At 48.6% G+C, this 25,499-nt stretch overlaps 1 protein-coding gene across 5 annotated transcripts in view; it reads left to right on the forward strand.

Moving 5' to 3' along the window:
* The window catches only part of ARHGEF2 (Rho/Rac guanine nucleotide exchange factor 2), a 163,202-nt gene that overhangs the window by 67,408 nt on the left and 70,295 nt on the right, over positions 1-25,499 (forward strand). For 2 of the 5 annotated variants that reach the window (XM_054991402.1, XM_054991412.1), the window contains exon 1: positions 18,663-18,957. The exons of 1 other annotated variant lie outside the window; for it this stretch is intronic. In XM_054991402.1, coding sequence (XP_054847377.1) covers positions 18,895-18,957 — 63 coding nt within the window. In that variant the 5' untranslated portion in view covers positions 18,663-18,894. Of the gene's footprint in view, positions 1-6,539; positions 6,764-8,357; positions 8,452-18,662; positions 18,958-25,499 lie in introns of those variants that run through there. 2 more of the 5 variants (XM_054991420.1, XM_054991428.1) reach the window with 2 other exon arrangements.

Raw genomic sequence — 25,499 nt, forward strand, 5'->3', positions numbered from 1 at the left:
CATCATAGAACCTCCGTTCGCTGCACTCACCGGGGAAAATGGGCCCCAGGGCGGAGGGTCTCCTTGATCGACTCGCGATCTCGCTGCTAGAATTCCCTTGGCCAGGCCCGTCACTGCCGAGATGCCGGAATCTACAGCATGGGTGCGACTTTGCATCTGCACCCAACTCTGTTCAGGAACTTCCGTTGACTCTTTCCACGGAGCAAGTTCCGAATAATCCCAACTCAGGGCGCCGCGGTGGGATATGTCCCCCTCCGTTTGTTCGGTCGTCCTGTTCCAATATCGCCATGGTTGGCTGCTATCTAGCTCAGGGACAGTTTCTAGGCTTCGGCGCCCGTCCATCGAAAATCGTGGATGTAGTCCCCCAGCCCGGCGCTCTCTCGTTTCTCGGGGTCTGGCTCCCCACTCTGACGGGGTGGGTAAGGAGACCAAGGGAAGAGCGGCCGCCGTCGGCCTTGTCCCTTCAGCACCGAGGTCGATGAGAGGCGGGGTAGGAGTGGAGGCTCCGGTCCCGGTTGATCTCGGTTCCTGGGAGACTTGAGCTTGCACTGGTTGACTGTCGGGAGACGCATACGGATCAAACAAAGGATCCCTGTCCGGGACAACCTTGGATTCCGCTGGGCCCGACTCAGGCATGATTGGTAACAAAATGTCAGACTGTGGCTAAATAAGGCACTCACTACAGGGTTCCCTTTAGAAGCAAACACAAGTCCATTGTTTGGAAAAGGAAACTTTACTGCAGAAAAGGTCCATTATAGTCCACTGTCCTGAATAGGAGAATCAGGATGGTACATGATCATTGTTACCAATGAAGAGCAAGCATAAGATACAGAGTAACAATACCCATCTGGATCAGCCTCCCCCCACAGTTCTCAAAACAACATCTCTCAGTCCTGGGAAGCTGCTCTCCTTCAAGGCCAATGCTTGGTGGAACGGTGTTAGACAAAACAGTCTCCTCCGGTGGGAATGCTGCCTGGGAACTGGTGCACCTGGGAAGAGAACACTCAAACACTAGAAGCATTAGAAAATGGAGTCAGTACAGTTTAGATATACACTGGACCTGACATATACAGCCCGGAAAATCCACAACAACCATCGTTCTCTGGCCGTGAAAGCCTTCGACAATAAACTTTTATTTTTCATTTTTGGTGATCATAAAAACCTGTTGTTATTGAGTGACAGGGGAATCTCACCCATTTTGCAGAGGCAAACCCAAATTTGCCATCAAGTCTCCTCTGTCAGTTCACCTTCTTTTACCCCCTCCCTTCTATTATCACAACTCACTTGTGAGAGAGTCATGATTCCTTGTTTGAGAACCTTTGGGATAGGGCATTAAAGAACATAAGGTTTTTAAAGAATTAAGCCATATCTATGCATCTTAAACGTGTGTCTATAAAGTGGGAACAAAACATGTGAAATGGAATCCTCAGTCGGCCAGAATGAGCAATTTTGATATTCTTGGAGATTTGGAGGATAGGAAAATGGCCTCTATAGTCTAGGAATTTCCCCATGTCTCTATAGTGTTACCATAGAGGTTAGGGGACATTCTTAGAGTGTTACCTGGAAGTGATGTCAAATCTCTACCAAACTCCGCAGGCACTACCCTCATTTGCCAAAATAGTGCTGAAAACTGTAGGGGTGTACGTCTGAAAAACTAATTTTTTTTTCTGCAAACAGCAGCTGGGTGGTGGGAATTGAGGTCAAGACAACAGTACAAGGGGGGAGGATTAAATACCCTTCCCCCAGCTCCTATGCAAATGAGGGCCTCACGTGCCCGCTATTTACTCTATAAAAACCCATAGGACATCTGTCAGTAGGTCTCCTAATGCCATGTTTTAGTGTGATCCTACTACATTTTATTTAGTGTATGAGACTAAAGGGGTGGTGATAGTTCTTTCTGATCTAAGCCAGAATGGAGAGGTTTGCGGGTGTAAGTTTAAAATATGTTTTGAATGCAGCTTTTAAAAATGAATGCATAAAGCTTTCTTATGATGAGTTAGCACACACTGATCCATCTAGTGTAGTCTTTTCTGAGCAACATCTCTTCAAAGTCTCAGACAGAAAAAGATCTTTCCTAATACTTGATGCATGAGATCCTTTAACAGAAGATGCCAGGGACTGAACCTGTGACCTTCTTTATGCACTGCAGTTACTCTGCCTCCATGGTACCTTCCTATGGAGGCACTTCATAGGATATGTTATATCTCTATGTGAATAAGGTCAGTTCACAAGTCCTGCTTCAAGTGCTTTTCAGCCCTCCTCCTGCTTTTGGTGCACATAAGAGGCAGTTTTAAATGCACTCGTTACTGAATTTCTGAATCAATTCATGACAAGGCAAGAAGGTTGGTGATGACTTTGGTCTTGGTCTGTGTGAGCCTGCCTGTTAAAGAGTTTTTTTCCTTGCAGAGGTGAGATTTGAGCCAAACGTGTGCCTGAATTCTTTGTGTGAAGGCCCCAAAGCCAGGGGCCTCATCCCTCCCGTGGAGATGCCATCTTTTCCCTACTGTGCCAAAGACAAGTCAACATGCCAGTGGCACTTTAATTACTTTTCTCCTTTACCATGCTAGCTGCAGTGGTTAGCTGCCACCCAGTAGCTCTGCCAGTTCCCCTCTCATAACCTCCACTTGTTCACTGAGTCCTTCCCCCAGCTCATTAAACTCCTGTCCTGGCTCTTGCACCTTTTCTGCAGGAGAGTCAGTCCACCTGGATCAGGTGGGGAAAGCTCCTCCTGGCTTCTCTCTGTGCCAAGAATGTCACCTGATGAGTATATAGGAATCCAGGTACACTCTATCATGCAAAGGCTCCAAGCCTGTTTACTCGCAGCTCATTCCCGTATTTCAGCCAGCTGCCTCCTATACCTCTCCTGTATCAGCTGGGACTTTTATCTCTCCCCCCCTGGTCACTCCCAGTTCCTGCTTCCTTGTTTTTACTCCTGAGCAGGCCCTTTCTTTCTAGGAGGCTTTTACCTTTACTCCATAGGAAGCTAGTACTGGTTGTCCTTCCTCCTTTGAGCTCCTCTCTTATTCTTGCAGGTCTGACTAGCTCTGTCCTTGGCTCTGCTGCATCTGAGCTGCTGCCTTCTTTATGGTTGTGGTCCTGCTGCACCCCTTCTCCCCCAGGTATAGGGGGTGCCCAGGACTGTGATCGGTTTGTATACAGAGACCCATTTCAGATTGGAAACATGGCACGAGAGGAGGGGGCTTTAAGCCTCCTCACCCCATTATTTTCCTGACCTGAAGTGACCCCAAGGAGATAGCACTTCCTCGGGGTTGTTTCAAGTCCGGAAAACAGTGTAAGGCGGAAGCCACCTTGAGCAAAGACAAAAGGAGGGATATTAATATTTTAATAAATTTTATATTCCCTCTGCCTGTGCACTGCAGTCCCAATTCAAATTTTTATTTGTTTGTTTGTTTATGTCATTTATAGTCTGCCTTTCTCACTGAGACTCAAGGCGGATTACATAGTGTGATCTTAGTATAATCAGTATCAAGGACATTTTCATAAATAATGCCATAGGGTAAATGAATACAAGTGTACAAAGACATAGCATTAGCAAGAATTCAATACAGAGAATCCAAATTGGGCTTCTGTGCCTTAAAACTGAGTTTTTAATAGCACAGAAAACTGCAAACATGGGACTCTTAGAGCACAAAGCACATTTGCTTTAACCCTAAATGTCTCTTTCACCTCCAGGATTTAATTATGTGAACACAAGAGTTCAATTCCCTTTCTTCTTCCTCCACCCCCAACCAGGCAAATACTACATTAGTGTGGGCAGATAGTTTGACAAAAGGGAGGCCTGTCTCTCTTCTTCCTTTTCCTCCCACAGGCAAAATTGGCCATGACTTCTCTTCTGTTTATCAATCATTCCTATAGTAAGCCTGAGAGCTCTCAAACCCCTTTGAAGTCCGTGCCCTCTTTGTGGTGGTGGTTGGTGTCCTTTTTCTTTTAATGACTGTCCCCCCTTCAGTATCTGTTCTCTCCAGTAGTGCCTTAAATTTAATTTTTATTTATTTATTTATTTTTATTTATTTGTTTCGATTTCTATTCCACCCTCCCCACATTAGCAGGCTCAGGGCAGATTACATTTATGCACATTAAAATTTACAATTAAAAACACAATAAATACAATATAAATATATAAAATACAAATACAGTGCAGCACTAAATTAATCCAGTTGAACCATTTCTACTGTCACTAAAGTTTCTTTGGAGGTAGATGTTTTAATAGGGAGGGCTCTGTTCTACCCTATTCAACTGGCAGGGGCCTGACCCAGCATCAACCATACACCTGGCGGAACAGCTCTGTCTTACAGGCCCAGCGGAATGATAACAGATCCTGCCAGGCCCTGGTCTCATTAGACAGAGCGCTCCACCAGGTTGAAGCCAGGACCGAAAAGGCCCTGGCTCTTGTCGACACTAGGTGGGCCTCCTTGGGGCCAGGGACCATTAATCATTGTTTTTCACTAGATCTAAGCATCCTCTGGGGCACATATGGGGAGAGGCCATCAACAGATATAATTTTACCTAAGTGCAATTTGCAAAATATATCAGCCAATTATTGCCCAACTTGTGTTGGCAAATTAGAAACTTATACAGCCTGGCCTGTTATGATTTGTGCTTTATTATTAATAATTAGCAACATACCGTCGAAGGCTTTCACGGCCGGAGAACGATGGTTGTTGTGGGTTTTCTGGGCTGTATTGCCGTGGTCTTGGCATTGTAGTTCCTGACGTTTCGCCAGCAGCTGTGGCTGGCATCTTCAGAGGTGTAGCACCAAAAGACAGAGATCTCACAGTATCACTGTGACACTGAGAGATCTCTGTCTTTTGGTGCTACACCTCTGAAGAAGCCAGCCACAGCTGCTGGCGAAACGTCAGGAACTACAATGCCAAGACCACGGCAATACAGCCCGGAAAACCCACAACAACCACCTAGCAACATACCCATTAAGATGATGGTGCTATGCATATATGTAGGGATGGGGAGGGCTAGTGTACTAAAAAGGTTATGTTAGGGAGGTGTATTGTGTGTCTCCCTGCACTCTGTATGAACACCTGTGGGACCTATGTGAATGGGGTTTGCCTTTTTTGCAGCAGTATCCTGGAGCACAGCATTTTATCTCCCCCGGGACAAGACTGGGAACCCAGGAGCTTACAGTTCCAGGCGCCTTTGGAAAATGCAAATCCTGATAGCAGTTGGGAGTAGCTTTCACCGGAACATATTTTCTGACTAGCATCTCAATCGTTGTTTGAGATTCTCTGTTATCCGGTTCAACTGATCTGCTAGTGTGCAGAGCAACCCTTATTAGGGGCGAGTCCGGATCAGATAATCACCATGGAGATGCATGAAATTTAAATAATGACCACAGCATTGTGTGTGAAAGTGCCCTGCCTTTATCTCTATAAGTGCTGATTCTGATAAATTCTAGCCATCTTCCTCTGTAGGTTATTTGAGTGTGTGCGTGTGCGCACGCAGATAAATATATCACCAATGTAAATCTGATTGTGTGCCTAGTACCACCATCAGCTGTTAACACAGTGTATTTATTTCATTTTTCTTCTCTGTTTCCTCCAAGGAGCTCAGGGCAAAGTATATAGTTCTCTACTCTCCCCTTTTATCCCTACAAAAACCCTGTGAGGCAGGTTAGGCTGTGAGAGAGTGACTGGCTCAAGGGCTTTAAGGCAGTGGTGGGGATAAGACAGCCTGCTGGATGAGACCAAAAGGTCCAAGTCCAGATCATTTTTCCAATAGTGGCCAGCCAGATGCCTCTGAAAATCATCAAAATCAGGCCCAGAGGCCAAAACCGTCCTTGTTGCTGCACCCATCCAGCAACCAGTTCTCAGAGGTATATTGCTTCTGAACATGGAGGTTCTATTTAGCTGTCATAGCTAATAGCTGATGATAGATCTGTCCAACACAGCAGCCATCATCACACCTTACAGCAGTGAATTCTGTGAAGAAGTAGAATAGCGAGATTCAAGAGCTATGTTAAGAAGTACTTTATTTTGTCTGCCTTTCCCATCAATTCCACTGGATCTGCTAGCGTTTTAGTCGTATGAGAGAGAGGGGGGGAAATGATCCTTCCCAGAGGAGTAGCCATGTTACATCTATCATAGCAAAAATGTAATATAAGGCCAGTGGCTCCTTAAACACTAACAAAGTTTATTCCAGCATAAGCTTTTGTGTATGAGACCTCTCCTCTATAGATGACTGTGCTGTAGAAAGTCTCTTTTATTTTCCTCACAATGTATGGCTTTATAAACTTCTTTCATAGCTCCCTGTAATCACCCTTCCCCCAAAATGAACAGCCCCAAACACTCCAGGCTTTCCTCGTAAGTTCTGTTGATTTAAGTATTCTGGTATATGTGTGTGTGCTTGGAGGCGGCAGGGAGGAGAAGTTGTGTGCTTTATTGGCGTGTCCTGTTTTTAACCAGGCTCCTGCAGCTGCTCCAACTTAGTTCACCTAAGTCAATGAATAACCTGGAAGGTCAAGGAAAAGGAATTTCCCACTCATGCAGCAGTAAAATGCACTGAAGCAGAGGAAGGCTCTGGAACTGCATGGTGACATTTTGTTCTCAGTCTTCACTCCAGCAGACCCGTTGGAGGGAGCCGTCCAGTTGCTGCGACAGAAAAAATAATTCCGTTTAGTTAGCACAGCAGTTTGTGTGCCTTTTGGATTTGGGGTTAGCAGAGAGTCTGAGAACTGGGAACCCTTGCTTTGCTTCCTAAGCGATCTTCTCAGCTTACATTGTGATATTGGGTAAGTTTTTTTTTTTAATGTCCCCTTACCTCAAAACAATATGGTTTTGTGGCCACGAGCATGAGAAGGATAGCAAAAAAAGAGCTACTGAAAAGATCAGGGCAAGGGGAGGGAAATGTGTTAATTTCTAGCATGCCTGCAAATTCTGACCCTGAGAGTTGGGGATGGAGGGAGAGGGGCTGACCAGAAAGGAGAAAAGTACTCTGCTCATGCTCAGAGACATTTTGGTATTTCATCACACCTTCCAAAATGGAGCGATAAGATGAGAAACACTCAAGCAGGTGGACCTCTTTATTATTAATTATTTTTTAAATTTTATTCTGCCAGTTATTTCAGAAGTTGAAACTCATATTTGTAACATCCAGGCCCAGTAACTGAGGCATTGTGTTGCTATATTGATTTTAATGTCTTCTGTTTCCTTCCTGCTATCTTAGAGTAAACGGTGAGCTCCTTGGGGCAGTGGCTCTGTCCTCTGTGTTTTTGTTTTGCTTTGCTCTTATGTTGTCCTGTAAAATGACATTATATTAATAATTACTAGAAGACTCCAGTTTTAAAAAAATGACTAGTTTAAGGCAATGGCTGCATTCACATATAACAACAAACACCGAAAATGTTCTGCCTTGCATACTCCTTCCTCCTTTCACATGTGTTCGGAAATTACTTCCCTATCCATGGCAAACTATGGTTTATCCCATTCAAAAACCGTGGTTTGTTCTCTGCCCTCTAAGGCTCATTCCCACAGTGATACACAGTGGTTTCTCAATATGTGTGAAAATGCTGTTTCATCTGCTCCTTTTCTCAAGTTTCCTTCCCTCAGGCCCCTGCCTTTATTTTGTCCTTCCTTCAGCCACCTTGCCTTTATAGCTTATTGTAACACCTTCTGATTCCTCATCCCACCCCCTGAGATTTTAATCTCAGTCAAACAGACTGCCCCTTCTCTCTGAAAGCTGCACTGAAATCATTCTGACAGCTTTATTTACTAAGCCATCGGAGTGTTTGTGAACATTCTGTGCTACTGCACCAACATTGTCAATTGCTGTTAGATCCGTCACCATCACAAGCAATATACAATATAAATGAAATTAAGGAGAATTCCATTATGGTTTTTGGGGACTCTGCAGTTCTGGAACAAAGGGGGGGGGACTTTAAGACAAAGGGCAACTAGAAATCTGTGAGATCAGTCAGGATTCCGGGAGATCTCCAGGTCCCAGCTAGAGGCTGGCAACCCTGAGTTGCAGTGACTGCATGCTTACTGCAGGGTTACGCCCTAAGGTAGCTATACTCCCATTGTGTGCATTGGAGCAGTCTATGGTTATCCATCTCTCCTGGCCAGGAATGCCTTTGCTCTTAGGCTGTGGAGATTCCAGCCCTTGTGGATTGCCCTTCTCTCAGGCGTTATGTAAGTACCAGCATACTGGCCCTTCCTTCTGCCTCTGCCTTTTAATCACTTCCTCCCAGCCATGCCCACGTCTGGACTCTCTTACCCTACTCCAGAGCAAGTCTTTCCTGAGAAAGCGAGTGCTAGCCATGTCTTCTTCCTGCTCCTTAGTTACCATGGGCGTGTCTGTGATTTGATTCTTTCTTCTTTGTCCAGCTGAGCTGCCGTTTCTTAGGCCTTTCCCCCCACCCTCGAGCTTGGAGTGCTGTATGGTGGGACATAACCTAACATGAACGCTCCAAATTTGGGGGTAAGCTCTGAATATTCAGTATTATTTTTATCCCAAAGAATATCTATCCCTATACAAGCCTGAGTGTGTGTGAGAGAAAAGTAAACAAAAGAAATCTCTATGGCCTCTGTATTTATCTGTTTATTTGCCAAGGGCAAAGTTCCTTCAGTAAGTGTCTCTCTCCAGAACTTCATAAAGATGAAAACTCTCTCTTGCCTCATGCTCTGTTTTTTCCTGCCAGATTTTTTATGGTGGTTTAAAAGTAATTTCTGCATATGCTTGAATTGTCCCTTTTAAACCAGCAATGCATTCCTTTTCTCCCCTAGTACTTGCTGTTGTTAAATCACTGCCCCAATTTGTGTCTTTGGAAGATGCTTTTAGGATGACTGGCTAGCCTTGTGATTCTTCAGGGTCCAGCTTCCTCCCCAGAGTCTTTGGAAGTTAAACCTCTGAATTGGGGCCATGGATGCATCTTAGGTCAAGCACACATACACATCATTGAGTATTCATGAGCACCTAGGAGCAATACAGTGCACAGCTTGTATGCCCTGTAGCTGCTGAAGTACATGTCGAATTGTTGACAGCCTATTGTAGAACGATTGTGTTTTTTCTACAATGCCTGTACTCAAATCAACCTGTAGATCTAAATCAGCAGGAGGCAGGCCACCAAATAAGTGAATAAAGCATACAGAAGATCAGGGCTTTTTTTCTTGGAAAAGAGGTGGTGGAACTCAGTGGTGGAACTCAGGACCGCACAATGACGTCACTTTGAGTCAGCTGGAACAAAGGGGGAGTTTTTTAAAGTTTAAATCGCCCTCAGCAAAAATGGTCACATGGCCAGTGGCCCTGACCCCTGATCTCCAGACAGAGGGGAGTTTAGATTGCCCTCTGCCCCAGTGTCACCGGCCATATGACTATTTTCAAGAGGTGCTGGAACTCCGTTCCACCACATTCCAGCTGAAAAAAAAGCCCTGCAGAAGATAGAGCAGAGCAATGGTTACTAGAGGCCAGGTAACGATCCTTGGTATCCCTCTTTTTATCTGCAGTGGGTTGGACCAGTCCAGCTGATGCTACAGACCCAGGGGCCAATGCTCCTGCCAAGTTGTTAACCAGTTTGAGGAATGGATGAAAAGCTCCTGCTGGCCAGCAATGACTCCAGGGCCTCTGTGCTAGAAGGTTTTTATGCGCCTCTTCTCCATTTGCCTTTTGAAGGGCAACCATATTTGCCTGTTGAGGTAGGACTTGACTATCATCAAAGAGAGCAAAGGTCATCTCAAAACCAAGCATGAAGACCTGAAGCAGTTTTCCTGTACTGAGACCAGGGGGGTTAATTGAACCCCTTCTAGTGAAAGATGTTGGGAGTTGGGACTTTCCCAAAGTTGCAGCAGAATTAGATGGTCAAATCCTAACCTCCATAGAACAGACAGGATCCCAGGACAGAAGGAGAGAGATGCCATTTTCACATGTTCCCCATATAAAAAGTTCCCTGCAAGTACAAAGCTATAGCACTGGAGAAAAATGTTCTCTCTAAGACTGCACTTGGTTGTACTAGTTTTATACCAGAAGAGAGGTTTTAAAAACTGACATCTCCCACCTAAATTTTGACACAGTGCATTCTAGCATCTTGACACTTGCCTCATTCTGCTGCTTGTGTGGGTCAGGTCCCAGGTTCTTCTCCTTATGTGCGCTAAGACAGTGATCTTCAGTCCATGGGCCAGCACCGCCAGGTGGGTCCTGTAGAGAGAGCTGCCTTATTTGCTGCTTTTTGGCAGGACCTGCTGCTACTGCACCCACATAGGGATGCCCTGCGTCTCTCAGCATCCATGCTGAGAGGAGCAGCAGGAAAAGGAGAGGTCACTCCAAAGTGGAATTTCTGGCCTAGACAGATACGTAAGATCGTCTTCGTCCTTCTGTGCAGCCCCACATTGGGACTGCGCAGGCGCAGGCCAGCCGCGGAAAAGATTTTTCTAGCTTTTAGAGATGTGAAGGGGACGTTCGGATCCACCGCGCATGCGCGTCGGTGTTCCCGCCAATTTTGAATGCATATATATCCGAACGTCCCCGGCATTCCCTCAGTTCCTTTTTCGCCGCCGTACGAAAAGGTTCTATTGTCTAGCGTTTATTCTCTCAGCGTCTCTTCGGAGTTTTTGGATCGTGATCTTCTAGTCGGTATTTCTTCCCCTTGTCGGTGGGAGATACCGTTCGTTATGTCCCAAACTTCTTTGTTTAAGAAGTGTCTTAAGTGCGGCACTAAAATGACGCACTCGGACGGCCATGAGCTCTGCCTCATCTGCCTGGGCGAGGGGCATGTTGTCGAGCGCTGCTCCATCTGTATGTCCTTCACTCCGAAGGCAAGGAGTGATCGGCAGGCCAGGCTCCGTGCCTTCTTGTGGGATGCTAACCTTCTCCCCCCCAAGCCATCGGGCTCTTCGGGAGATAGACCCCGCTCCGCCGCTCCGTCGCCGGCGCCGTCTCGTAAGTCGCCAGAGCAGCTCCCCACGGAACCGACGGGGCAACCCGTTCCGGAGGCCCGACCTGACTCCGGTTCCGGGGATCGTCCTTCCGACCGGAAGGCCAAGAAGCGTTCCGCATCCAAGCCGAAGTCCTCCTCCAAGCCTTCGGCCGCAGAGGCTGCTTCGGAACCCCAGCCCAAGAAGGCCAAGACGAAATCGAGGGCCAAGGGCCGTACTTTATCCCCGGCTCCGACTGTGCAACCTGGTACTCCATCTGGACCGGTCCTGATCCCTGACGATGTGGTGAGTCTCCACACCCCGTCTCCTCCTTGCACGCCTCCTCCGTCGGTTCCCGAGGAATTCGTGCCGTTCCCGTCTTTCACGGAACCGTTCCAGGCATTCGAACGTTCCCTGCCTTCCACCCCGGCGCCTTCGGAGGCCTCCGTTCCATTGCCGTCTACCTCGTCGGTTCCGATGCCTCTTCGCTGGCCTGCCCCGGTGCCTGCTCCTCTGCCTCCTTGTCAGCCTGTCGCGGGGATTGGGAACATGACCTCCTGGCAGGATTTTGTGGCGTGGTTCCAGCAGTCGCTGCCCTTCCTGCAGCATCCTTCGGTTCCGATGGTTTCCGTTCCGGCTCAGCCTGTCGGGCTCCCGGCATCCGCTCCTCCTCCTCCTGGCTTGCCTCTGCGACCGTCGGTTCCTGCGGCTTGTCCGTCGGTCCCGACCGCTCACCGGTCTTCGGTTCCGACGCAAACCTCGCCGGAGTTTTCAGATTCCGAGGATGAGGAAGGTCTGGCGTCCCCGTCAGAGTGCTCTTCGGACGCGGCCTCTGATCCTTCCCCGGATGACACCGTAGGTGGGCCCCGTTCGTCGTCCCCGAATGACGACTACAGGCTGTTCTCCGAGCAAATGATGCGGATGGCCGCCGCGCTGGAGATAGACGTCTCCTCCACGACCTCCAAGCCCAAGAGTAAGCTGCTGGAGGCACTGTATTCCGGGTCCCCCGCGTCGGTGGCGTTTCCCCCTGTGGAGGATTTTGTTGACAGCGCTCTCGCGCTCTGGCAAACACCGGCGTCCGTGTCCGCGACGGCAAAGAAGGTAGAGAGGTACTACTGTTTAAAACAGGATGATTGCCCGTACCTCTTCAGTCATCCGAAACCCTCATCCATCGTGGCTGAGGAAGGTCAGGCTCGGTTCCGTTCCGGTTCATCGTCGGCCCCGGCGGACCGAGAAGGCAGAAAGCTGGATGGCATGGGCAGGAAAGTCTACTCGTCCGCGTCTTTGGGATTCCGTATTGCCAACTTCCAGGCCATAATGGGGTCCTACAATCTGTTCCTCTGGAAACGGCTGTCCTCTTACCTTTCCGATCTCCCCGAGGATCGCCGCCACTTGGTGAAGGCCCTTCAGGCAGAGGCCATACGGCTGTCAAAACAGCAGATGACAGCAGGCAAGGATGCTGCCGATTCCGCGGCGCGCTCGATGGCGACTTCGGTGGTCCTGCGTCGACACGCCTGGCTCCGGTCCACTGCCCTGCCGCCAGAGAAGAAGGCGAAAGTGGAGGATTTCCCATTCGAGGGGCCCCAGCTCTTCTCGGAGAAGACGGATGAGTCCCTCTCCCTGATGAAAAAGAATCAGCAGACGGCCAAGTCCCTCGGAGTCGCCCCCTCAGCTCAGTCGTCGGGTCCGAGGTATCGTTATGGTCGGTTCCGATCCTACCAGACCCCTTACCAGCCTTACCAGCAGCGTCAAGGGCGCTTCTTCTCGGGCCAGTCCTACGGTCACCAATCCTATTCAGCCCAGCAGCGTCACTCTTCCAGGCGCTCCGGCCGGTCCAAGGGCAGGCAACAGCCCTCTTCACCCAAGCCTTCGACCTCGGTGCAGAAGCCCTCGGTCTTCTGACTAAGCCTGAACGCTCCCCTGTTGGCCTCCGAGGACACTTCCTCTGCTGCCCAGTTTCTGGACAGGCTTCGGCCTTTTTTGCCCTGTTGGCAACGTGTTACTTCTGACACTTGGGTCCTGTCCATTGTGGCCCATGGTTACAAGTTAATGTTTACAGCTGCACCTCCTCTCTCTCTCCCTCCCCGTTGTTCTACCTGTTGTGATGTTGTGTTACACAATAATGTTATGGAGTTGGTTAACAAAGGTGCTGTCTGGGTGGTCAATGTCTCTACTTCCCCATGGGGATTTTACTCCAGATACTTCCTTGTGGATAAAAAGGGTGGAGGTTCCCGGCCCATCTTAGACCTTAGAGGCCTCAACGGTTATTTGAAGGTTGAAAAGTTTCGAATGCTAACCCTGGCATGGGTCATGGAGCTCCTGGAGGTGGGCGTCTGGCTAGCCATTCTAGACTTGAAGGATGCCTACTTCCACATTTCTATATTTGAGGGCCACAGGAAATACCTGCAGTTTGTGTATGGGAATTCTGTGTATGAATATACCGTATTGCCCTTTGGGCTGGCCTCTGCGCCCAGGGTATTCACGAAGTGCATGGCCACCGTAGTGGCATACCTGCGGTCCCAGGGTTGCTTTATCTACCCGTACCTGGATGACTGGCTCCTGGTGGGACCCTCGCCTGACTCTCTCCAGGCCCATATTGCCCTCACTTTGTCCGTGCTGGCTAGGTTGGGCTTGGTGGTTAATGGGGATAAGTCTATCCTGGCCCCGGGCATGGCCATTAGGTTTATTGGGGTCCATTTCGATTCCCTGCTGGGCAGAGCCTACCTGCCCCCAGACCGGTTGGCCAGGCTTTCCGCTTTAGCCCGGCATTTTATGCATTGCCGGTACCAGACGGCCCTTTTGATTCAGACACTGTTGGGCCTTATGGCCTCCTCCACAGGGGTGGTTTTCTTTGCACGCCTGCGTATGAGGCCTCTGCAAAACTGGTTTGTCCGGAGGTACAGCCCCCTCGCCATGGGTCAGCACCAGAGGTTTTCCATCCCCAGGGTGGTGCTGCGCTCTCTGGCCTGGTGGACTGTCCCTGGAAACCTGTCTGAAGGTTGTCCTTTCGGCCCCTTCCTAGCTGAGGTCACAGTTTATACCGATGCCTCCAACTTGGGATGGGGAGGGCGCTGTGGACAGCTTTCGGCTCAGGGCATCTGGTCCCCGTCTGAGGCATCCATGCATATCAACCTTCTTGAGCTTAGGGCGATCCGTTACTCCCTCGCTTCTTTTGCAGATGCCATTCGGAACAGGAGGGTTCAGGTCCTGTCGGACAATACCACGGCCTGCTACTACCTCAACAAGCAGGGAGGAACGGTCTCGCTCAAGCTCTGCAAGGAGGCAACGACTCTATGGAATTGGGCCATGGTCAACAATGTCCTTCCCAGAGCCGTGCACATTGCCGGGGATCTCAACACCTCGGCGGATGCACTGAGCAGGGTGTTTCTGCCTCAGCACGAGTGGTCCCTAAACAGGGTTTACCTCGACCAGGTTTTCCGCTCATGGGGCACGCCTTTGGTCGACCTCTTCGCCACTGCCCGCAACAAACAGGCCCCGCTGTTCTGCTCCCGGGCCGGCATTGGCCGCCACTCCCTAGGGGATGCCTTCCAAATACCTTGGTCCCCAGGGCTCTTTTATGCCTTCCCGCCCTTCCCGTTCCTGTACAAGGTTCTTTCCAGGATCAGGGCCTTCCGAACCCACTGTATCCTCGTTGCCCCTCGGTGGCCTCGCCAGGATTGGTTCCCCCTTTTACTTTCCCTGTCCCAGGGGCGATGCCTCCCCCTGCCTCACGCCCCGGACCTCTTAACCAGGGACGGGGTGTGGCATCACGATGTGGCTGTACTGAATCTGACTGCCTGGCTTCTGGGCAACCGGGAGTGAGCCTCTCTTCTGGAGTGCTTGGGGTGATCTTGAATGCCCGGAAACCGTCCACCAGGTTGTCCTATCAGAGGAAGTGGTCACGTTTTTCCCGGTGGTTGGCCCTGAAGGGGGTTTCTCCCTTTAATTGCCCGCTTCCTGTCATCCTGGACTACCTCCTGGAACTCTGCTCCCAGGGCCTTGCGTTTTCCAGTGTTAAGGTCCACATGGCTGCAATCTCTGCCTTCCATGAGCAGATTGATGGGAAGACAGTTTTTACTCACTGGCTTTCCAAGCAGTTCCTGAAGGGCCTGTTCAAGACCTTCCCTCCTAGGGCCCATCCTATTCCACAATGGAGTCTCTCCCTGGTTCTCTCCCAACTGATGCTCCAGCCCTTTGAGCCTCTATCTTCTTGTCCCCTACCTTTGCTCACTCAGAAGGTGGCTTTCCTGGTGGCAATCACGTCCTCTAGGCGTGTTGGGGAGCTGTCTGCCCTGCGGTGTGACCCTCCCTTCCTGCAGTTTTTCCCTGGTACTGTCATGCTCCACACTAGCATGGAGTTTCTGCCCAAGGTAGTCTCAAGATTTCACCTACAGCAAAAGGTGTTCCTCCCTTCCTTTTTTCCAACACCCTCATCCCCAGGGGAACGAGCTCTACACACATTGGATGTAAAGCGTGCTTTATTGTTTTATTTGCACCGCACCAAATGTTTCAGGAAATCTCCTGTCCTGTTTGTGTGTTACTCTGGCCCTCGCAAGGGCTCACCTGCTTCTGCCCAGTCCATCTCTCGCTGGATTGTGTCTACGATTAAACTTTGCTATCAGCATGCTGGAGTCCAGTGTCCCTTGTTGGTTACCGCACATTCCACTCGAGCGCAAGCTGCTTCTGCTGCCTTCCTGCGAGGAGTGCCGCTCCAGGACGTCTGCCAAGCTGCGACATGGTCCACTGCAGACACTTTCATCAAACACTATTCTGTGGATGTGAATGCACGGCGTGAATCAGCTGTTGGCACAGCTGTCCTGCAGTCCTTGTTCAAGTAGACACTCACACCCGCCCCCATTGGTGAGATGCTAGTTACTCTCCCAATGTGGGGCTGCACAGAAGGACGAAGACGATAAACAGGGTTTCTCACCTGTAACTGTTGATCGTCGAGTCTCTTCTGTGCAGACACACATTCCCTCCCGCCTGCCCCGCTGTGAGTGTTTCGTTAACTTAGTTTCTCCGGCGGCTCAGGTGAACTGAGGGAATGCCGGGGACGTTCGGATATATATGCATTCAAAATTGGCGGGAACACCGACGCGCATGCGCGGTGGATCCGAACGTCCCCTTCACATCTCTAAAAGCTAGAAAAATCTTTTCCGCGGCTGGCCTGCGCCTGCGCAGTCCCAATGTGTGTCTGCACAGAAGAGACTCGACGATCAACAGTTACAGGTGAGAAACCCTGTTTTTACGGTTTCGCCTCTTCCCGTTGCATGGTTGTAATGCCTTGTGGCTTCCTGTTGCATGCTTGCTGGATCACATGCTGCCACTTGGAGGGTTTTTTTTTTAAAGTTTGGTCCTGGCTCTGGAAAGGCTGAAGATCACCACACCAACAGTTTAGAGTTTCCCAACTGGGGTTGCCAACCTCCAGGTGGTGGCTGGCGATCTCCTGGAATTGTGATCTCCACACCACAGAGATAAGTTCTCTTGGAGAAAATGGCAGCTTTGGAGAGTGGATACTATGGTGTTATACCTTGCACAGATCTCTCCGATCCTCAAACCCCACTCTCTCCAAGCGCCACCTCCCCCCAACCTCCAGGAATTTCCCAACCTGGAGCTGGCAACCCTGCTCCCAACCTTTTTGAGGCTACTGGATCCTCTGGAATTTTGAGAGAGGGTGATGAGTGCCACCCCAAAATGGCTTCCATAGGAGGCAGAGCCAAACACAAAATGACTGCCTCAAGAGGTGGAGCTGAACAATATGTTCCTCTTTACACCTCCTCGGACGGTTCTTGAAGAGGAAAGGAACCACACATTGGCTAAGGAAAACCCAGGTGCTTACCTCTTCTCCTCATCCTCCTATGGGAAACTTTCATTTGAATAAGGGAAGCCAGTAACAAACCCTGAGTTACAATGACTCCAAACAGCACCTGAAGAGCTCAGTGGGTGCCAAGCGAAGTACTGAGAAGTGTCACGGTGCCCATGGGCACCATGTTGGGGAATCTGGGTCTAGTCAGTGTTGTGTATCTGCTGAGGTATATTGTTGTCAGTGCAAGCTCAAGCTGTGCTACATTGAATGGTAGTTTATAAGCTACCAGCACTGCCGACGCCAGGGTTTCTGGCGCCTGCGGCAACCCCTCCCCCGGACTGCACGATGACATTATCGCACGATGACGTCATCGCACGATGACGTCATCGCACAGCTCAAGCCGGGGGCATTCGCCGGCTGATGGCTGGGGTGGCGGGTGGAGGCAGCAGCTTGTGGCTGCTGCGCCCAGCTGGGTTGTGTGGCAGTGGCGGCGGCAGCAGCACGGGGCTGTCTGTCTGCAGCAGCTGCAGGCCAGCCACGCCAGCTCCGTGGCACGCGCCTCCGCCCCCGACACCCCCTCCGGCGCCTCTCCAGTGCCCTCGCGCCTGAGGCCACCGCCTACCTGTCCTCTATGGGCGTGCCGGCCCTGGCTACCAGTTTGGTGCTGTACTACGCTTCTGCAAAGAGTTGCTTTAGGATTTTGGTTGTGCTCCTTAAGTGTGCCCTGGAGCCTGACTTGCACTGCACCTTTGCCCGTTACCAGCCTAGGCTGACAGCCCTGCTATGAGGTAAGGTTCAGCAGTCCCCTTAGAGCCCAGCTGTACATGAACAGGAGTGCTTGTGGTTCTTTTAAAAGTTAAAATCTGTGGAAGGGGGAGAATCTGTGCTCTGGTACAGAGGAGGCAACCCTTTCTCCTTGTTCCATATTTCTGTACCCTCTGATCTGTTTTTTGCTTTGCAAGATGAAAGGAAGCATATAGGTACCTATATCTATATCTGTGGGCAAACAGCAACAGGGTGATGACAGGGGTATTGTGTTTGGAAATTTGCGTGGAGGAAAAGCGTTAACACACACACACCCTCCTCCAGTGAGGCAACCCTGATGTGGATTAAACACTCAGTGGATCTTGCAGTTTCATACATATCTCTGCCATCAAGGGCAGCAGAATACCAGAGATACCGATCTGATGATGAGTAGGGCACAATTCTTTAGGAAGTTCTCCTGCACAGGCTTTATTGAAATAAACGAGCTTTGCAAGAGCACAGTGGGTGCATTGTGTCCGATGTTATTTAGTGAGGCACAGACTTTATGCCTTGGGCTAATCTTGGCCCACTTGGTCATATGACTGTGCCACCATATGTCACCAGAAACAGTTGAATCCTGTTCTTAGAGGATGCTGCAGTCTGCTGGCCCCTGCATGGTGTTTCAAGTGTTTGCCCATCGCTACTCTGCACCCACTGAAGATCTGAAACGCTCCTGTGGCACTGAGCTGAGGAAGAGGGCAGGGGGGCTAAACTCCAATGTTGAGTTCTGACTTGGCTGTGACATATGATGAGCAAAGTCAAGGTTCTTGGAAGAAGTTGCCTTTCTCCATTTGCCCAGTGAGATGTCTGTGGGAAGCCAGCCACATGGGCTGCATGACTTCAGCTGGTGCTCTTTTTATTGACTTGTGCAGTCAGGAGCATCTTATGCAGCTGGATTGCAGGTGTCAGGAAGGCTAGAACTGCACATAATCCCCCCAGCTGGGGACATCTGGAGGTGCTGTAGACACGCTGGGTCTTCTTTCTGCTTCAATTTGCTCCTCCTTTGCCACTGAACTGCCCATTCCAGCATCCTTTTTAAGGTGATGTCAAACCAAAGCATCAGTGAGTCCCCCTCCTCCCCCTTTGTCTTGAGAGGAGGAGCAAAGCAATTTGAACTGCCCAAGAACAGTTTTTGACTTCAGCGAGTTAACTTCCTGTGCTGTGAGCTGGATGTGCGAAGCAGAGTTAGCCTGAAGCGTGTCTGTGTGGCAAAACGTTTTTTCTCTCCCTTCTTTTTTGGTCCAAACAGAACTTCGTTCATCCAGCTCTCTCGCTGCTCTTCTTATCCCTTTTCCGTTTTGATTTTTTTCAATTGCTTTTCATGCCCAAAACATCCTCTAGCAATCAAGGCAGTGGGAGACCCAGTCATATCGATTGGGAGTCAGTTGGGTTCAACGTTGGATTATGTCTCGGATAGAATCACTGACCAGATCTAGGATTGATCGTACCAAAGAGATCGCTTTGAAGGTTAGTCATGGGAAGAACGAGACTTTGGGACTAGAGTGTTTAACCGTGCCGTGTCTAGATTTCTGTTGACGGGCATGTGTATGTGAGGATCTTGAAAACCTGTGACAATGTTTTGGCAAGAAAACCCCAAAGTCTTTGGGTGACTTTGGAGATATTTGGTTTATTGTGGCATTGGGTTTGGGGCCACATGTGTGGGGCAACCAACAGCTGTATTGTGCAATGTGGTTTTATACATTTTCCATAGAACGGGGTTCAAAAGTATTTGCGTAATGGCTGTGGTCCTATGATTTTCCCTGGCTGCAACATTAACCGCCAGTCATTTGTAAACTTTCTCAGCATTAGAGGCAAGTGGGCTATTGGGGAAGTTTGTGTGTACGTAGCATTGTGTGGGGTGGGTGGGTGGGGGGGGTCTATCTGAGATACGGAAGCTGATCGTTTTTAAAAAGTCTTTCTTTACAATCTGTTGTTTCTACTTGAGCAAGGTTTTTGCCAGGGTTTGGAAAGAGTCTGACGTCGTGAGAGCCAAGTTTTTAAACAATCAGTATGAGATACAAACACGAGTCCACGTTTTCCTTTTAATCTGATTTGAGTTCGATTTGTAAATCTTCACAGGTTGCTGAGACCTCCATAGCTAAATCCTGAACACATTTTACATAAAAATAAAGTCTGGTGGCTTTCATTGAGTTCCAAATACGCCTATCTTGCCTTGGATTGCAGCCAAAATAAGAATATAATGACCTGTTCTCGTGGCCCTTGTGCATTTTCTCCTGGCACTGATAGAAACCCATAATTTTGCCTTTTTCAAAAATCATCCCTTTCCCCACCCTCTTTCTGATCTGAGATCTAGGCCTGCCAGATGTCCCTTTATTTTAAAGGTCTGCCCCTTATTCCCCGAACAATCAACCTTCTGTAGATGCATCATAAAAGGATATCCCGTAGGTTAGCATGCTCACAACTGAGCTGCGACTCTATGGAACAGACCTCAAAGCTCAAGCGTGTCCCTTGTATTTGAAATCTTCATACCCTAGACTTGTATGTACATATCCTCTTGCTTGCTCTCTGTGCTCTTTTAAATAGTGGTTTCCCCCTCACCTTCTGTAACAGTAAAGAAGAAGTGTTCCCAGGAACAAAAGTTAGACAATGCTTTCATGCTAAATGGAGCCATCCCTTGTCTGGACTTAACTACTATCTCTTTGTTTGTTGCAAGGCAATAGCGAAGTCTTTTTTAACCCCAAAGGACCCCTGAAAAAAAGATGCAATTGTCTTTCCACACCGTAAAGTCCCGTGGCGGTCCCCTCCCCCCTCCAAGGGCTCCAGCACGTGGCATCTGGCGAAGTCTCTTGTGTTCAGTCTGAAACTTCCAAGTGCGGGTTCTGCTTTTGTGTATTTGGGTCGAAATAGTTTAGCTTTTAAAAGGATGCTCCTGAAGTCTAGTTTCTGGGTATTTCAAAAACTCTTGGGAGTTTTGTGTGTCTTTTCCCTAAGGACACCAGTGCAAAGTTGTTCTTTTTTGCTAGAATTAATGTGTCTCTTTATGCCCTCCCAGTCAAAGCAGAATTTAATCAAGAGCAATTGAGTGTGTGGCTTGGGGGCGGGGGGGGGGGAGTTCACCTTCCCAGAACAGAGCTATGCACTGTGTGGATTTTTTTACGTAAAGGAAAAAAAATCCTTGGGGTAACCTTGTGAAATGAAACAGCAGAGGAAAGGGAACAGCCACTGTTTATAACCGCTTCCTCCCCCTCTTAACCCCTTAATTACCAACACATAGGAGTTGGGGGAGGAATTTGTGTTGGAGTTCTTGCCATATGTGGAGGTTTATGAGCACTTCTGCGTGATAGTATGATTTCTTTTATAAGTTTGTGTCTTGATTGCAGTTGTGAAATAAAACCAGATCTAAAACTCCAATGTCCTTCCTAACAAGCATCCTATTTACGACAAGAAACGGTCACAAATCAATATACTGACATTTGTTACCCACGAAAAGGCTTGATGCAGATATCTTTTAAAACAGGGTAAAATGGAAGCCCGTAGAACCATGGCCCCTCCCCCATAGCTAAGCTAGCTGTAAAGGTGTGAACTACTTCATAGGACTTGCAAACTTTTGTTAGTCCTCTTAATGGCCCAGTGTGGCAGGCCATTCCCACTGTGCCGGTGGAGGACTGAGGCTGAGAGTCTCTCTACACGAGACATCTGACATATGAAGAACACGTGATGGGAGAGGCAATGTTAGCTGGGAAGAGTAGTTTAAAAAGACAGAGCTGGCAGCAGGGCAAAGGCTTTACAATGGAGCCGTGCGAAGGGGCTGTGAAATGCCAGGAGGGAAACTTCAGCCCATCGTAAGTTCTCCAGGTCCAAGCCTGGCTCTGGAAAGTAGCTCTAGCCCATTTCCATTCCTCGCTGCCTTCTGCTTGCGATCCCACACGGTTTTAGACTGCAGAGGTGAAATTGATAGAGCCTTTGGGGAGGCAAAGATGAACTTAAACCCCCTGAGGAGCTATTTCTACAGGCTCTGTTTTTTTAAACTACGCTTCTCGGCTAACATTGCGTCTGCCTACACTTGATGAACACGCGCTGAAGCGTCTCTCATACAGAGAGAGTCTGAGAGCCAGGGTGACTTGCTCAAAGCCAGAGAAGGCCTTGGCATGGGTACAACTTGAACCCAGTCATTCTAGGTTAAACTTGCAATCCTAAACACAATCCTAAATACAAGCAAATAGATACGATGGAGCTCAGTGCATAAACATGCTTAAGACCGTGCCATTTGATGTTTACGCTTTGCCATGCCTTTATCTGGGGTGGCGGAGGCCACAGTTGTGTACAATCACACGGCAAATTAGAACGTTAAAGTTTCCCAACACTGCAGTGAGTGAGTTGGCAAGAATCTTCTTCCTTGCCAGTGAGAAAGAGATTGGAGAAGCAGTTGCTGGGAATACTTGCACTTTGTGTTTTCCTTTCTTTGGCATAATGGTGATCATTTTAATGCCATGGTTGAGGTGTGTGAGAGATAAAAATAAGATGGTGGGTTTACTTTTAGTTGTGCCCTGTAGTTTGGTGAGGGACACTCATTTTATTCCCAAGGCACACCTTGTTAATCCAGCCCTGAGAACTGATTTGGTGGCAAGAACGCTTCTGTGCATGTGCTGAGTTCTGACCAAAGCCAGCCCCTACACTGGAAACTATAATTTCCAATCATCTTTCAGCCTTTGCTACTCTCAGTTTGAAAATTTTAGCCCTGTCCCTTTCCCGTCCTCCTCCCCACCAGCATCTTATGAAGCAATAGCTGGCATGATGAAATGAGGCCTTGGTATCTCGAAAGCGCCAGTCTTGTTTTTGTTAGATGGTGGGAGGCTCCCCAGACTCCAGCTGGTGCTGTGAGAGGAAAAAGGGGAGGGGAGGAGTCAGAGGGTTTCCATCAGGCTGGTGGACTTGTTTCTCCGAGGGGCCAGCCATGCCCTCTGCAGTTGGCAGCTTTCGCAGGCAGCTCTGCCAACAGCTCCGAGACCCTCCCTGATGCCAAGTGTGGCAGCCGATTAGGCAGATGTTTCAGGGAAGGCTGTGTTTTTGAAAGTGAGATTGAACAATTCCCATGGGAGAGGGACAAGCATTGTGCCCGTCTCTTCCAACAGTGGTACTCAGCATCTGTGTTTAAATTAAGGGGCAATTGTAGGTTCAGTTCACAAGTTCATGTATGTTCCTGGATCGCCCACAGCTGAATGTATAACTGTAAATCCATTGAAATGTATGAATGTAATTTCCCTGAAAAAAGTAATGCCTGAGGTTGGTGCATGGTTATAGCTCAGTCCCATCTAGTATTTAATGTGAGAGCTCATTCTCGCCCATGCCAACGGCCGCTTTGAATGTTGCAGTCAATGAACAATGATTCTGCATGTGTGAACTGGTCCATGGGAGTTTGAAAGGGGCTGAATGTTGGCTTAATCCAGCCTGCGAAGAGAATCCCTGTTTTGTCCTCAAACAACCCCGTGAAAGCCAATTCATACACATTACAAAGTCTTCATGTTCTGGGAGTTCCATGTTCCACATTTCATCCACAGGCAAATGTGCGCCTAATTCAGGTCAGGACCCATTTTCCTGACTTGATATGGCCTTTGGGAGTAGGGTTGCCAAGTTCCTTTACCCTCCCAGTGGGAGGACGTGGGATCCCTACTTGGGAGACACTTTTTACCCCACTGGGGAAACCTGTGTGTAATCTTCTGCTTGTTTTCAATTTTGAATGTATAACCTATTATAGTCTGTTTGAATATCTTGGCCATTGATCATGCTTTATAATCCACCTTGAGTCTCAGTGAGAAAAGCAGGTCTATAAATAGGGTTCTATAAATAACAATTAAGTCCGTCAGTATTTGTAAATTTTCCCAGCAAGGTAAATAGTGCCATTAGGTATTGGAGGGAAGGATTAAGCCCTTTCTGCTTGCATGCAATGATCCCAATCCAAACTGGGACCCTTTCTGCCTAGCATTATGTTCCAAGCATGGGACTTCCATTGCATCTGATGGAGTGAGGAGTGGGAATTTTTTAGCATAAGCCAGTTTGCTGTCGTTTATGGAAGGGGCAGTAAGGCTGCAAGGACTGCATGTAGATTGGAACTTGGGTTTCCCAGTTTCAGAAGACTTCTTATTATCTGCTGTACTTTGTTTCTGAAGAGAGGTGCTGGTGCTGTTTTATTTTATTTATATCTCACCTTTCTTTAATGGAACTCAAAGTGGTGTGTGCATCTGGTTCTTAGGCAGCCATCAATCAATATGCCTTCAAGCCATGGCTTGGGTAAGGGAATTGCACTCTGCACACTCTCACAGGCACTTACGTCTTTATTGTTCCACAGCTTCTAAAGCCTGAGTCCCAGAATTGAAAATGGGCCATCATACAAAGTAAGCCTTGACCAGCCTACACAAAAAACTGCAACCGCAATATTGGTAGCCATGGTCCATAAATAGAGTTCAAATGCTGATCTTATGTTGTAAGTGATTTCAAATCAAAAAATGTGTCGCTTGCTTTGGTGGGAGAAGAATGCACTGCTCATGATCAGAGGTGAACATTTTTTGGACATAGGATAGGATTAAAATATTGAGAGGAGAGTCCTCATACTGAACTATCTTTTGGGGTCATTCAAATACACCAAGATGGTCATAGGTGCCCTCATATGCCTAGTCAAGTCATGTTCAGCCCTGGCTGTTTCATGTCCCACTTTTGAGATGAGTTTTGAGAGAGGATTCTGCCCCCCTTTCAGGTGTGATAGCTGGAATGTTAAGTGTTGTTGCTATATCTGGAAAAAGTTGCCACCTCTCTTTTGTTTATGCCGCAGTTCTGTAAACCTTTGGCAGGAACATTAGGGTCCCTTTCATGTGCAAGAACACTCAGATACTTATATCATAAGAGGGGGCTCTCAGTTTGATTGGGGACTCCCTACTTTGTAGAGTATTCAGTACAATGGATAATCCTGGTACTAAAACCGGGCAAGGTACAACCCCATAGCCTAATTTAAGTGTTGCCCACAGAGGTTTTATGACTGTTCCAATGGGGGTGGGTGGGATGTAGGTCTTATTTTATCTTTCCTTTCCCTCCCACAATTCGTTTGAGCTGCTCTGAGAATGAATGACCCCAGGCCTTTGGAATACTGCCAACTCCTACTCCCCTCTCCAAGCGCCCCTTCCCAGCTGACTCCCCCCACCAGCTGCCGTGTCCTTTCTCCAGTAGTAATCCACAGATTCATTGTGGTTTGGGGAACAGATCCTGTGTGTTCTTATCATTGTTTTCTGTTCACGGAGATCAGAGGGAGACGGTGGCCTTGTGCACTTGTGCGTGGGCGGGGGGGGAGTGAGGGAAACGGGACAAGGGAGCTGCCGTGTGCCATTTAATTCATGCGTCAAAGCTGCCAACAGCCGAATCGATCCAGCCGTCCTTTGTTCTCTTGGGATATCGCAGAAGAAGCTGATCTGTTCGGGCAGGGTAATATAAGTATATTTGTTTATCTTTGTGTCAACTTCTTCTCGTGTTTTCCTAAACCTCCCCCCTCCCTTCCTTTTCTACCAAAGATTGCTCTTTCTTCTGTCGTGCTATCAGTGCCCATCCACTGAGTGGAACTTCCATTCTGGGTCTGATCAAGGACTCACAGGGCGCTAGGTTCCGTCCCTAGTGATGGCCAGCCAAATACCGTAGCACGAAGCTGGCCAGTAGGGCGTCATGGAGACAGCTATTTCCTATTGTTTGTTAACAAAACTGGATATGGGTTCAGAAGGCAGGGGAAGCCGATCGCAGTCTGGTGATATGGGGAGGGGGGGTGCTGAGTTCTCGAGGATGCATCCTTTCTTATGGCCTCCTAATATTTTTTTATCAGGTATTCTTTTCATCACCAGTTTCTGATTGGTCACCCTTCAAATGGGCAAAAAGAATTCAGAGGTTGATAAGAGTTTTGTGGTTCTTGCCTCATGAACGCAAGCCCTAAAGAGGGTTTTAAAAACAGTGAACCTTACAGCAGGAGCGCCACTTCCAGTAGTTTGGGCAGGAAAGACTGTGGTAGGGTGCAG

The sequence above is a fragment of the Eublepharis macularius genome, chromosome 1, assembly GCF_028583425.1.
Source record: "Eublepharis macularius isolate TG4126 chromosome 1, MPM_Emac_v1.0, whole genome shotgun sequence".
Taxonomy (NCBI): domain Eukaryota; kingdom Metazoa; phylum Chordata; class Lepidosauria; order Squamata; family Eublepharidae; genus Eublepharis; species Eublepharis macularius.